General features: G+C 42.2%; 1 protein-coding gene across 5 annotated transcripts in view; it reads right to left on the bottom strand.

Moving 5' to 3' along the window:
• LOC139368645 (solute carrier family 35 member E2A-like) overlaps positions 1-14,406 on the bottom strand; it is a 35,482-nt gene that overhangs the window by 8,804 nt on the left and 12,272 nt on the right. For 3 of the 5 annotated variants that reach the window (XM_071107781.1, XM_071107778.1, XM_071107777.1), the window contains exons 2-7: positions 12,933-13,366; positions 12,702-12,837; positions 12,209-12,336; positions 6,425-6,545; positions 6,101-6,154; positions 5,786-5,858 (exon numbers count right to left, since the gene is read on the bottom strand). In XM_071107781.1, the coding sequence (XP_070963882.1) occupies positions 5,786-5,858; positions 6,101-6,154; positions 6,425-6,545; positions 12,209-12,336; positions 12,702-12,837; positions 12,933-13,212 (792 nt within the window). In that variant the 5' untranslated portion in view covers positions 13,213-13,366. The remainder of the gene's footprint in view (positions 1-5,785; positions 5,859-6,100; positions 6,155-6,424; positions 6,546-12,208; positions 12,337-12,701; positions 12,838-12,932; positions 13,367-14,406) is intronic. The other 2 variants (XM_071107780.1, XM_071107779.1) reach the window with 1 other exon arrangement.

Raw genomic sequence — 14,406 nt, 5'->3', positions numbered from 1 at the left:
TGTTGCTGGGCAACATGGACTTTCAACTCCCTCCAAAGATTTTCTATGGGGTTGAGATCTGGAGACTGGCTAGGCCACTCCAGGACCTTGAAATGCTTCTTACGAAGCCACTCCTTCGTTGCCCGGGCGGTGTGTTTGGGATCATTGTCATGCTGAAAGACCCAGCCACGTTTAATCTTCAATGCCCTGGCTGATGGAAGTAGGTTTTCACTCAAAATCTCACGATACATGGCCCCATTCATTCTTTCCTTTACACGGATCAGTCATCCTGGTCCCTTTGCAGAAAAACAGCCCCAAAGCATGATGTTTCCACCCCCATGCTTCACAGTATGTATGGTGTTCTTTGGATGCAACTCAGCATTCTTTGTCCTCCAAACACGACGAGTTGAGTTTTTACCAAAAAGTTCTATTTTGGTTTCATCTGACCATATGACATTCTCCCAATCTTCTTCTGGATCATCCAAATGCTCTCTAGCAAACTTCAGACGGGCCTGGACATGTACTGGCTTAAGCAGGGGGACACGTCTGGCACTGCAGGATTTGAGTCCCCGGCGGCGTAGTGTGTTACTGATGGTAGGCGTTTGTTACTTTGGTCCCAGCTCTCTGCAGGTCATTCACTAGGTCCCCCTGTGTGGTTCTGGGATTTTTGCTCACCGTTCTTGTGATCATTTTGACCCCACGGGGTGAGATCTTGCGTGGAGCCCCAGATCGAGGGAGATTATCGGTGGTCTTGTATGTCTTCCATTTCCTAATAATTGCTCCCACAGTTGATTTCTTCAAACCAAGCTGCTTACCTATTGTAGATTCAGTCTTCCCAGCCTGGTGCAGGTCTACAATTTTGTTTCTGGTGTCCTTTGACAGCTCTTTGGTCTTGGCCATAGAGGAGTTTGGAGTGTGACTGTTTGAGGTTGTGGACATGTGTCTTTTATACTGATAACAAGTTCAAACAGGTGCCATTAATACAGGTAACGAGTGGAGGACAGAGGAGCCTCTTAAAGTTACAGGTCTGTGAGAGCCAGAAATCTTGCTTGTTTGTAGGTGACCAAATACTTATTTTCCACCATAATTTGCAAATAAATTCATAAAAAATCCTACAATGTGATTTTCTGGATTTTTTTCTCTCATTTTGTCTGTCATAGTTGAAGTGAACCTATGATGAAAATGACAGGCCTCTCTCATCTTTTTAAGTGGGAGAACTTGCACAATTGGTGGCTGAATTCTCACGATTATACAGTGCCTTGCGAAAGTATTCGGCCCCCTTGAACTTTGCGACCTTTTGCCACATTTCAGGCTTCAAACATAAAGATTTAAAACTGTATTTTTTTGTGAAGAATCAACAACAAGTGGGACACAATCATGAAGTGGAACGACATTTATTGGATATTTCAAACTTTTTTAACAAATCAAAAACTGAAAAATTGGGCATGCAAAATTATTCAGCCCCTTTACTTTCAGTGCAGCAAACTCTCTCCAGAAGTTCAGTGAGGATCTCTGAATGATCCAATGTTGACCTAAATGACTAATGATGATAAATACAATCCACCTGTGTGTAATCAAGTCTCCGTATAAATGCATCTGCACTGTGATAGTCTCAGAGGTCCGTTAAAAGCGCAGAGAGCATCATGAAGAACAAGAAACACACCAGGCAGGTCTGAGATACTGTTGTGAAGAAGTTTAAAGCCGGATTTGGATACAAAAAGATTTCCCAAGCCAATCCAATTTGTGGGAAGTGCTTCAGGAAGCATGGGGTGAAATCTCTTCAGATTACCTCAACAAATCAACAACTAGAATGCCAAAGGTCTGCAAGGCTGTAATTGCTGCAAATTGAGGTTTCTATGACGAAAGCAAAGTTTGAAGGACACAATTATTTGTTAATTTTTTTTTATTTTTAAATTTATAACCTTGTCAACATCTTGCCTATATTCCTATTCATTTTGCAACTCATTTCATGTGTGTTTTAATGATAAACAAGGTAATTTCTAAGTGACCACATACTTTTGAACGGTAGTATATAATTTGAATTATAAGAAAGGAAGACGTTCCTAATTAAACACTATTGCTTTGTGTGTGTGTGTATGTGTGTTTGGACAAGGTTTCACAATGGGAGCCAAAACCGGACCTCCACCGAAAACAACCCACATATGAACTGACACAAGGTAGAGACAACTGACACCCTTGGACAGCATTTCAAGATTTTTTTAAACCCCCGTGAGGAGCCGATGGTTTGTTTTTTCGTCAATGGTGAGTTAATCCATTTTCTAGTAGATACTGGCGCTGCAATGTCCTTCATAAACTCTGAATCTACGTCCGAACCTCCCATGCCAAATGAATCAGTCAGCACTGTGGGAGCCTCAGGAGTGACTATGAAATAGTTGCTCACGATGCCCCTACCTGTTAAAGTTGATAACACCTACATCAATTAATTTACTCTGCATGTTGTCCTGTAAATTTGTCAGGAAGAGACTTTTCTGTAAATTGGGGATTAATATTCTTTGCAAAGGAAAAGGCCTCAGTGTTGTACAGCCTCGTGAGACATGTCATCTCATGATGCTGTTCGACACGGTCTCAACATGTGATTGGTACTATGCATGGGACATACAGGATATTGAGCATTATGACTATATTGGCAAAATTTCCTCAACTGCTGGCAGCTGTTGGAAACAGAAAGGCAGTTATGTCACAGACTGGCTTACATTGCACCACATATTTCTCACCATTGACAAGAGATTTATATTATGAACAGAATTGGCTGACAGGGACCATACCCAAAGACAGCCTACTGTGCACGAACATGTATAGTGGGCCCCAATTTTGCACTCTGAGTGTTAAATTGATATATTAACTATATGCCAACTACCCAACGTTATTTATTTATTTATGTCATTCTTAGCTTAGATAAATGGTATAGTCATTGTGCGTTCTCAATGAACATTGTAAAATCGGGTGCTTCGTAAATTCGCTCTGGCTATCTGCTCCGATTTCAGAGCATTCTAGTCTGAATGTGCCAGAGCGCAGATTAACTGTTGAATTTACTAATGCTCAACACCCGTTGAACATGGCCGATATGTAATTGTATTCGAACACAGCTTGGGTATGTGAGCATGTTGATCAAATTTGTACGTATGCTTTGACGGGAGGTTTGAAACATTTTTCATTTGAATGAAATAGTAAAGGAGGTTTTGAGTAGAATCCAATTCCGCTCTCTTGGCAGCCGTGTGTGTGGTTAATACAGTCACAGTGAAAGTCACCCTGTTTAAGGTGTGGGGCCGTTGGTCATTGGAAAAGTGAGTAGAGGCAATAGAGTTGAAATGGCTAAATGTACGACAGGAAAAGTATTATATTTAGTGGGGAAACGGACAGAATCAAAAGCAATAAGACTACTACCCATAGGACCAGTAACAATACCCGGATAATGTTACATGGCGACAGAATTGGAGCTGGTATTGGGGTTGGATAATCCTTGCGAGATTCAAAGACAGTGTATACTAATAGGTAACATATTCAAATTGTTAGTATACATGGGCGAGAGCAGGAATGATGTTTACAAATAGTCCAGCTTTGTATCACGCCGCAACGAAGCAATCGCTAAAACTGTTTTGAGGGTTTTGTGTTGTACAGTATATAGTTCATTTGTTATTGGTGTAAAAAGACGAAGAAACTTGCCAGACATCATATTCAAAATAAAGAAAAACCCTGGAATGAGTAGGTGTGTCCAAACTTTAACTGGTACTGTAGTCATAAATCTAAGATTTATGAGACACTTGGGCGCGACGGCAGTATGTGACGACCTGTGTTTACGATCAGCAGTAGGAACAGAGGATGGTGGCGATATTAGCTCTCTTGATCTACACAGAAGAGCTCAATTTCTTTTAAAAACTATTTTCCCAGGGCCTGTTTCTGCACATCTGCTAACTGTCACAAAGATTAAAGAATGTACTTTCTATAAGAGGAGAGAGACAACTCAGATTGTTGAGCATTCAACTCTGAACTATTCTTAGTTATGGTTGATTGCTTTAGTTTTTGCAAATCTTATAATACATTTGTTGTTTGTAAGAATCTGCAGTCTCTCTTCCTATAGAATTTCTACCACAAGCTACACCTAACAATGCTTGAAACACTGGTTGCAACTGTATTTGTAAAAACAATGCCACTTGTGCAATTGAAGGAGTTTAGAAATAAATGTAGTAGCAATGGAAGACTGGGATCCCCTCTTGACTTAACAATGGCCAAAACTGTCTTCAAAAGTGTTTTCCCACGATTGCATTAAGAATTGTTGTGCATTGACTGCTTGTCAAAATACATGTTTTCCTCCGCCTTGAGGAGTATTTCTCTCACATAGAACACACAGGCTGACCAGGTAAATAGGTCAACTATTCTACTATGGAGTTGTCTAAATTGGTTTTAATAACAATAGGCTACATGGGAAAAATAGTAGCACTGGAAAGTTGCATTCTGAGTGATGAAGTATAGGCTTTGAATTGCTTTGCCAGCAGCTACACACTACTGTTGAGTTGAGCGTCGCGCGGTGATGCGCATTATAGACTAATTCTTCTTCTGAACATCGGAGTGTCAGCAACAATCATGCATATCAGTTCAGAGCACACAGCGTAACAGAGAAAATAAAATAATTGAGAATACATTTGGGAATATATTTCGTAGAACAGACAAGCTTCTATATTAAGCCATTTACAAATGTAATATACTCAACAGTACATTAGTATAGTGCCTTCAGAAAGTATTCATACCCCTTATTCCACATTTTGTTGTGTTACAGGCTGAAATCAAAATGGATTAAATATATTTTTCCTCACCCATCTACACACAGTACCCATAATGACAAAGTGAAAACATGTTTTTACATTTTAGCAGATTTATTGAAAATGAAATTTCTAATTTATTTAAGTATTCACACCCGAGTCAATACATGTTAGAGTCACCTTTGGCAGCGATTACATAAAGTTAATTTCTTTGCCACATTTTTTGCAGTTTTACTTTAGTGCCTTATTTGCAAACAGGATGCATAATATTTTTATTATGTACAAGCTTCCTTTTCACTTTGTCATGTAGGTTAGTATTGTGGAGTAACTACAATGTTGTTGATCTATCCTTAGTGTTCTCCTATCACAGCCATTAAACTCTGTTTTAAAGTCACCATTGGTCTCATTGTGAAATCCCTGAGCGGTTTCCTTCCTCTCCGGCAACTGAGTTAGAAAGGACGCCTGTGTCTTTGTAGTGACAGGGTGTATTTATACACCATCAAAAGTGTAATAACTCCACCATGATCAAAGAGATATTCAATGTCTGCTTTTAAATGTTTGTACCCATCTACAAATTAGGTGCCTTTCTTTGCGAGGGATTGTAAAACCTCCCTGGTCTTTGTGGTTGAATCTGTGTTTGAAATTCACTGCTCGACTGAGGGACCTTACAGATAATTGTGAGGTACAGAGATGAGGTAATCATTCAAAAATCATGTTAAACACGTATTGCAACACAGAGTGCATGCATGCAACTTAGTATGTGACGTGTTAAGAACATTTTTACTCCTGAATTTATTTAGGCTTGAATGCTTATTCACTCTAGACATCTCAGCTTTTCATTTTTTATTAATTTGTAAACAATTCTAAAAACAAAATTCCACTTTGACATTATGGGGTAATTGTGTGTAGGCCAGTGACACAACATTTCAATGTAATCCATTTTAAATTCAGGCTGTAACAACCAAATGTGGAAAAAGTCAAGGGATGTGAATAATTTCTGAAGGCACTGTACAGTATATGTGACTGACCATGAGGAAGACCCAGGCAGGTATGAGCATAATGACTGCAGCTGCACTGGTGTAGAACTGCAGATCTGGAGGGCTAAACAGGACACAGGAACAAGTATTTTATTCAGTACAGTTTCACATACTATAGTCTACAGTAAACATCAAATTCCTCAACTCCTCACATTATTTACACATCTGTTAATACACTGATGTATTGTGCTTTTTTATTCCTATGATACAATTAAAACAGGTATTATAATCTAATACAGGATATAAAACTGGCATAACAGGCCTACATTCATTTACTAAAATATGGAGTAACTAAAAACAACTTACCTGAATTTGTAGGTATCTCCACTTAGTAGCTTCTTTGAAAAAACATTCTGTAAACTGAAAGGGAATATGAAGGTGTTACATGTGGTGTTACATTGCCTTGAAAAGACAAAACTGTGAAATGTGACAAAAGTTATCAATGCTGGTACTATTGTGTGTGTGTGTGTGTGTGTGTGTCTACCAGTCCATGATGTTGGTGGAGAGGGCTGCACGTGGGTACTATTGTGTGTGTGTGTGTGTGTGTCTACCAGTCCATGATGTTGGTGGAGAGGGCTGCACGTGGGTACTATTGTGTGTGTGTGTGTGTGTGTGTGTGTGTGTGTCTACCAGTCCATGATGTTGGTGGAGAGGGCTGCGGAGAAGCCCAGCATGTTGAAACTGATCTCTGTTGCAGTGCAGAGGGCCAGACCAGCCATGACAGGAAAGAGGGACAGGTTCACCCACATACCTACAGTAGTTTACGTACGTACGCACACACACGCACACACACACACACACATCAGCTATCTGCACAACACTTAAGGACATAGTTATACTTCATTAATAAGTGCATCGATGACGTCGTCCCCACATTAACCGAACATACATATCCCAATCAGAAGCCATGGATTACTGGCAGAATTCACACTGAGCTAAAGGCTAGAGCTGCCGCTTTCAAGGAGTGGGACACTAATCTGGACGCTTTTAAGAAATCCCGTTACGACCTCCGACGAGCCATCAAACAGACAAAGCATCAGTAACGGACTAAGATCGAATCCTGCAAAGTTGGCTCTTTAAAATCTTTATTTAACCAGGTAAACTAGTTGAGAACAAGTTCTCATTTACAACTGCAACCTGGCCAAGATAAAGCAAAGCAGTGCGACAGAAACAACAACACAGAGTTACATGGAATAACTAGTGTACAGTCAATAACACAATAGAAAAAAAGAGTCTATATACAGTGTGTGCAAATGGCATGAGGAGGTATGGCAATAAATAGGCCATAGTAGCAAAGTAATTACAATTTAGCAGATTAACACTGGAGTGATAGATGAGCAGATGATGGTGTGCAAAAGAGCAGAAAAGTAAATAAAACAATATGGGGATGAGGTAGGTAGATTGGGTGGGCTATTTACAGATGAACTATGTATAGCTGTAGCGATCAGTTAGCTGCTCAGATAGCTGATGTTTAAAGTTAGTGAGGGAAATGTAAGTCTCCAGCTCCAGTGATTTTTGCAATTCGTTCCAGTTACTGGCAGCAGAGAACTGTAAGATAAGGCGGCCAAAGGAAGTGTTGGCTTTGGGGATGACAAGTGAGATATACCTGCTGGAGCGCGTGCTACGGGTGGGTGTTGTTATCGTGACCAGTGAGCTGAGATGAGGCGGAGCTTTACCTAGCATAGACTTGTAGATGACCTGGAGCCAGTGGGTCTGGCGACGAATATGTAGCGAGGGCCAGCCGACTAGAGCATACAGGTCGCAGTGGTGGGTGGTATAAGGCGCTTTGGTAACAAAATGGATGGCACTGTGATAGACTGCATCCAAGTTGCTGAGTAGAGTATTGGAAGCTATTTTGTAGATGACATTGCCGAAGTCGAGGATCGGTAGGATAGTCAGTTTTACTAGGGTACGTTTGGCGGCGTGAGAGAAGGAGCATTTGTTGCGAAATAGAAAGCCGATTCTAGATTTGATTTTGGATTGGAGATGTTTGATGAGTCTGGAAGGAGAGTTTACAGTCTTGCCAGACAACTAGGTATTTGTAGTTGTCCACGTATTCTAGGTCAGAACCGTCTTGAGTAGTGATGCTAGTCTTACACTCGTCGGATGTGGCAGGGCTAGCAAACTATCAAGGAATACAAAGGGAAACCCAGCAGCCCGGTGATGCGAGCCAACCAGACGAGCTAAATGGCTCGCCTGGCAATTTTCAAAGATCTTCAGTTTTTTTTGCAATTTCTCGTTTGGAATAGCCTTAAATTTCTCAGAACAAGAATAGACTGACGAGGTTCAGAAGACAGTTCTTTGTTTCTGGCCATTTTGAGCCTGTAATTGAACCCACAAATGCTGATGCTCCAGATACTCAAATAGTCTAAAGAAGGCCAAATGTATTGCTTCTTTAAATCAGCGCAACAGTTTTCAGCTGTGCTAACATATTTGCAAAAGGGTTTTCTAACGATCAATTAGTCTTTTAAAATTATAAACTTGGATTAGCTAACACAAGGAGCCATTGGAACACAGGAGTGATGGTTGCTGATAATGGGCCTCTGTACGCTGTTGGATTCTGGGTAAACTTTGAACATTACTATACTAGAGACATGATAGATCAGAAGTAATACTATAGTATCTGCGGGTGATAGAGCATGGTTGTTACATCAGAAGTTAATGGTTATCTGTAGGAGACAGATGGCTTTGGAATGTACTGGGTGGACGGAAAGAAGTCACAGGAGTGCTATAGGTGATACGGGTGGAGAGCTTTGGATTAGACATCAAGGGGGTTGAGGTCAGGTCACCTTAAGGGAGACAGAACGGTTTATTACTCTATCACTTCATCTTCCTGTCAGACCATAAAACACAAGGATTGGAGAGAAGGAGGAGTGTTTAAATTGGAGTGGTGGAAACGTGATGTCTGAATGCAGCTGTATCGACCCTTTGGGAAGAATTAAGCCTGTTAAGCTTTTCTAGTGTCCGTCGAGTTACTCTAAAAATAAGAACCTAACAGCGCCTATGTAGATATTCCATTAAAATCATATGTTTTCATCTACAATAGTCATTTACAACATTAACAATGTCTACACTGTATTTCTGATCATTTGGATGTTATTTTAATGGACAACATTTTTTGCTTTTCTTTCAAAGTGACTCTAAACTTTTGAACGGTAGTGTGTGTGTGTATATATACAGTGGGGAGAACAAGTATTTGATACACTGCTGATTTTGCAGGTTTTCCTACTTACAAAGAATGTAGAGGTCTGTAATATTTGTCATAGGAACACTTCAACTGTGAGAGACGGAATCTAAAACAAAAATCCAGAAAAAAATCATACAATGTGATTAAGGAACATGACATAAGTATTTGATACATCAGAAAAGATCTCGCGATAGATGGCCCCATCCATCCTCCGCTCAATACGGTGCAGTCGTTCTGTCCCCTTTGCAGAAAAGCATCCCCAAAGAATGATGTTTCCACCTCCATGCTTCACGGCTGGGATGGTGTTCTTGGGGTTGTACTCGGGGTTGTACTCATCCTTCTTCTTCCTCCAAACACGGCGAGTGGACTTTAGACCAAAAAGCTCTATTTTTGTCTCATCAGACCACATGACCTTCTCCCATTCCTCCTCTGGATCATCCAGATGGTCATTGGCAAACTTCAGACGGGCCTGGACATGCGCTGGCTTGAGGAGGGGGACCTTGCGTGCGCTGCAGGATTTTAATCCATGACGGCGTAGTGTGTTACTAATGGTTTTGTTTGAAACTGTGGTCCCAGCTCTCTTCAGATCATTGACCAGGTCCTGCCGTGTAGTTCTGGGCTGATCCTTCACCTTCCTCATGATCATTGATGCCCCACGAGGTGAGATCTTGCATGGAGCCCCAGACCGACGGTGATTGACCGTCATCTTGAACTTCTTCCATTTCCTAATAATTGCGCCAACAGTTGTTGCCTTCTCACCAAGCTGCTTGCCTATTGTCCTGTAGCCCATCCCAGCCTTGTGCAGGCCTACAATTTTATCCCTGATGTCCTTACACAGCTATCTGGTCTTGGCCATTGTGGAAAGGTTGGAGTCTGTTTGATTGAGTGTGTGGACAGGTGTCTTTTATACAGGTAACGAGTTCAAACAGGTGCAGTTAATACAGTGGAGAGTGGAGAACAGGAGGGATTCTTAAAGAAAAACTAACAGGTCTGTGAGAGCCGGAATTCTTACTGGTTGGTAGGTGATCAAATACTTATGTCATGCAATAAAATGCAAATGAATTCATAAAAATAAAAAAAATCATACAATGTGATTTTCTGGATTTTTGTTTTAGATTCTGTCTCACAGTTGAAGTGTACCCATAATAAAAATGACAGACCTCTACATGCTTTGTAAGTAGGAAAACCTACAAAATCGGCAGAGTATCAAATACTTGTTCTCCCCACTGTGTGTGTGTGTGTGTGTGTGTGTGTGTGTGTGTGTGTGTGTATACATACACACACACACACACACACACACACACACACACACACACACACACACACAGTGCCTTCGGAAAGTATTCAGACTCCTTGACCTTTTCCACATTTTTGTTACGTTACAGCCTTATTCTAAAATGTATTAAATTGTTTCTTCCCTTCCTCAATCTACCCACAATAACCCATAATGACAAAGCAAAAACAGTTTTTTGAAAACAATTAGCTAATTTATTTCAAATAAAAACCAGAAAAATTACATTTACATAAGTATTCAGACCCTTTACTCAGTATTTTGTTGAAGGACCTTTGGCATCGATTACAGCCTTGAGTCTTCTTGGGTATGACGCTACAAGCTAGACACACCTGTATTTGGGGAGTTTCTCCCATTCTCTGCAGATCTTCTCAAGCGCCGTCAGGTTGGATGGGGGAGCGTTGCTGCACAGCTATTTTCAGGTCTCTCCAGAATTGTTAGATCGGGTTCAAGTCCAGGCTCTGGCTGGGCCACTCAAGGACATTCAGAGACTTGACCCAAAGCCACTCCTGCTCTTGGCTGTGTTCTTAGGGTCATTGTCCTGTTAGAAGGTGAACCTTTGCCTCAGTCTGAGATCCTGAGCGGTGTGGAGAAGGTTTTCATCAAGGACCGCTCTGTGCGTTGCTCCGTTCATCTTTCCCTCGATCCTGACTAGTCTACCAGTCCCTGCCGCTGAAAAACATCCCCACAGCATGATGCTGCCACCACCATGTTTCACCGTAGGGATGGTGCCAGGTTTCCTACAGATGTAATGCTTGGCATTCAGGCCAAAGAGTTAAATATTGGTTTCATCATACCAGAGAATCGTGTTTCTCATGGTCTGAGAGTCTTTAGGTGCCTTTTGGCAAACTCCAAGTGGGCTGTCGTGTGCCTTTTACTGAGGAGTGGCTTCTGTCTGGCCACTCTACCAGAAAGGCCTGATTGGTGGAGTGCTGCAGAGATGGTTGTCTCCACAGAGGAACTCTAGAGCGCTGTCAGAGTGACCATCCGGTTCTTGGTCACCTCCCTGACCTAGGCCCTTCTCCCACAATTGCTCAGTTTGGCCAGGCGGCCAGCTCTAGAAAGAGTCTTGGTGGTTCCAAACTTCTTCCATTTAACAATGATGGAGGCTACTGTGTTCTTGGGCACCTCCAATGCTGCATTTTTTGGTACCCTTCCCCAGATCTGTGCCTCAACACAATCCTGTCCCTGAGCTCTACAGACAATTCCTTCGAACTCATGGCTTGGTTTTTGCTCTGACATGCACTGTCAACTGTGGGACCTTATATAGACAGGTGTGTGCCTTTCCAGTTCATGTCCAATCAATTTAATTTACCACAGGTGGACTCCAATAAAGTTGTAGAAACATATCAAGGATGATCAATGGAAACAGGATGCACCTGAGCTCAACTTCAAGTCTCATAGCAAAGGGTCTGAATACTTATGCAAATAAGGTATCTGTTTATTATTTTTAATACATTTGCTAACATTTCTAAAAACCTGTTTTCACTTTGTCATTATGGGGTATTGTGTGTAAATTGATAAGGCTTTTTTTTTATTTAATCCATTTTACAATAAGGCTGTAATGTAACAAAATGTGGAAAAAGTCAAATGCACTGCATTACCTCGTACCCCTGAACATCAACTCGGTACTGGTACCTCGTGTATATAGCCAAGTTATCGTTACTCATTGTGTATTTATTCCTCGTGTTATTGTCTTTTTACATTTTTCTCTCTGCATTGTTGGGAAGGGCCCGTAAGTAAGCATTTCACTGTTAGTCTATACCAATTGTTTACGAAACGTGACAAATACAATTTGTACTAGAGAAAGGAATGTTTACAGAATGAAACCCTGACAGAATCCTAAGAACATAATGAAGGGTGCATATAAAGGGATAGTGAAGTGTTTTCTGGATTGGAACTCAGCCAGGCACTTCACTGTGTGTATGTCCTTTACCTGTGTATTCCCCCAAGATCAGCCTTGACATGATGACAGTGAAGATGGGCGCAGAGCTCTTCACCGTCTCGGCAAAGGAAACGGCCACATTCTTCAGGCTCACCAGACCCAGCACCACACTGGTGAACCTACAGAACGGAACAGGTCAGTGGCATTCAGACCAGAAGACAATGACACACTACATCCACTCTGAACCTGAACCTCTGCTACACAAAGTCTTTTTACCTGTAATGATAGGAGGTGCAGCATCTCACTTCCCTAAAATATACCCATTTACTGGCCATTTAAGTTCAACAACCATTTTGGTAGCACTGATACTTCTACTATGGAAACAACACTCAAATGATCACAAAATAAACATTGATCAATTAGCATTAGCCATTACGGAAATAAAAGCTAGTTATGTATTAGTCCAACTTAACAAAAGGAAACAAACCAACCAAATAACTTCAACAATGCAGCTGAAAGTAGAGTCATTAGAGTACAGACCCACCTCATGAGCCCCACAAACAGCATGATCATGAGGAAGTTGGGGGGGTACTCAGTCCTGGACTTGTGCTGGTATAGGCAGCAAGGCACATACATCTTCAGAAAGCCTATGATGGTGGTGGAGACCATTTGAACAGCGCCTACAAATCAATTAAAACCAATAAACCATGGTACAACAACATGTAGGAATTGAGTTATCTACTGCTGAGGCCCTTAGTACACTGCTGTTCCTTACCCAGCATGCTTGGCTCCCCCTCTAGCAGAGATAGGATGTACTTGTTGAGGAAAAGTGTGCAGAAGCTGAAGAAGTACCACAGGCCCAGGTAGACCAGCGACTTGGAGTTCCACACCCCTGAATCTGCCTCGATTATCGTGGTCTCTGTGATGGTGATCTTCAGCACGTGTTCCCCCGGCATGCTCTCGCTGCGTGCCAACACCACACGCTCCTGCCTGCTTCGAAACGGCGAAAGGAACCGCCACAGGGAATGTCTCCCAGCCCAACCGTTGGACGCCATGACGCACAGCGCCCGAGTATCCACTGACCAGGATCCAGCAGGCACAAATACAGAGAGGGGGGGGAGGGGACTGGTGGAAAGGACCGGTCAGTCCATCGTCAGTCTGTGTGTCTATCCAACGGTGTGTGCAGCATGACTGTAGAACTGGTGGTCTCTGCAACACAGGTAAAACACAAGGAATTAATTAAGTTGCCAGTCTTCTAGCATTATGCAATTTTTAAATAATCCTGAAAGGGATCAAAGTTACTTAACCCATATGCAGTCTTTACTGATTTTCTAAACGATACACTAGACATTGAAGGCAATACTGCCGGGCACAAGCTTCTAACAGCGCAAATCAAGAGTCAGATCCACAAGACATGGCTATTAAAAGCCATGAGTGGAAGCGGCCTCCCGGGTGGCGCAGTGGTTAAGGGCGCTGTACTGCAGCGCCAGCTGTGCCATCAGAGTCCCTGGGTTTGCGCCCAGGCTCTGTCGTAACCGGCCGCGACCGGGAGGTCCGTGGGGCGACGCACAATTGGCCTAGCGTCGTCCGGGTTAGGGAGGGATTGGTCGGTAGGGATCTCCTTGTCTCATCGCGCACCAGCGACTCCTGTGGCGGGCCGGGTTCAGTGCGCGCTAGCCAAGGTTGCCAGGTGCACGGTGTAGCCTCCGACACATTGGCTTCCAGGTTGGATGCGCGCTGTGTTAAGAAGCAGTACGGCTGGTTGGGTTGTGTATCGGAGGACGCATGACATTCAGCCTTCGTCTCTCCCGAGCCCGTACGGGAGTTGTAGCAATGAGACAAGATAGTAGCTACTACAACAATTGGATACCACGAAATTGGGGAGAAAAAAGGGGTAAAATTCAAAAAAAAAAAAAAAGTGAGTAGGGTTGCAAAGGGTCGGACATTTTCCGAAAATTTTCTATGGGAAGTTAAGGGAATAATTTGAGGAATTGTACTTAACTTCATCAAAAAGTTAGCTTATAACAGTGAACCTTTTTTTGTGGGATACACAAGGCAATTCTAGGTCTTGTGGCATATTTTGGTTAAACTATCCCCAATTCAATGGAATTGCAACCCTATGCATGTGCAGTGCACTCTCAAGATCTTGCACACTAATGAGATGCTATTGAGCCCACACTTGATCCCACACTACTGTCTGAGCCAAGGACTACATGCTTTCTGGTTAGTTTTGATTACAATACTGGCTG

Source organism: Oncorhynchus clarkii, chromosome 16, assembly GCF_045791955.1.
Source record: "Oncorhynchus clarkii lewisi isolate Uvic-CL-2024 chromosome 16, UVic_Ocla_1.0, whole genome shotgun sequence".
Lineage (NCBI taxonomy): Eukaryota > Metazoa > Chordata > Actinopteri > Salmoniformes > Salmonidae > Oncorhynchus > Oncorhynchus clarkii.
This window is presented reverse-complemented; position numbering and strand designations above follow the sequence as displayed.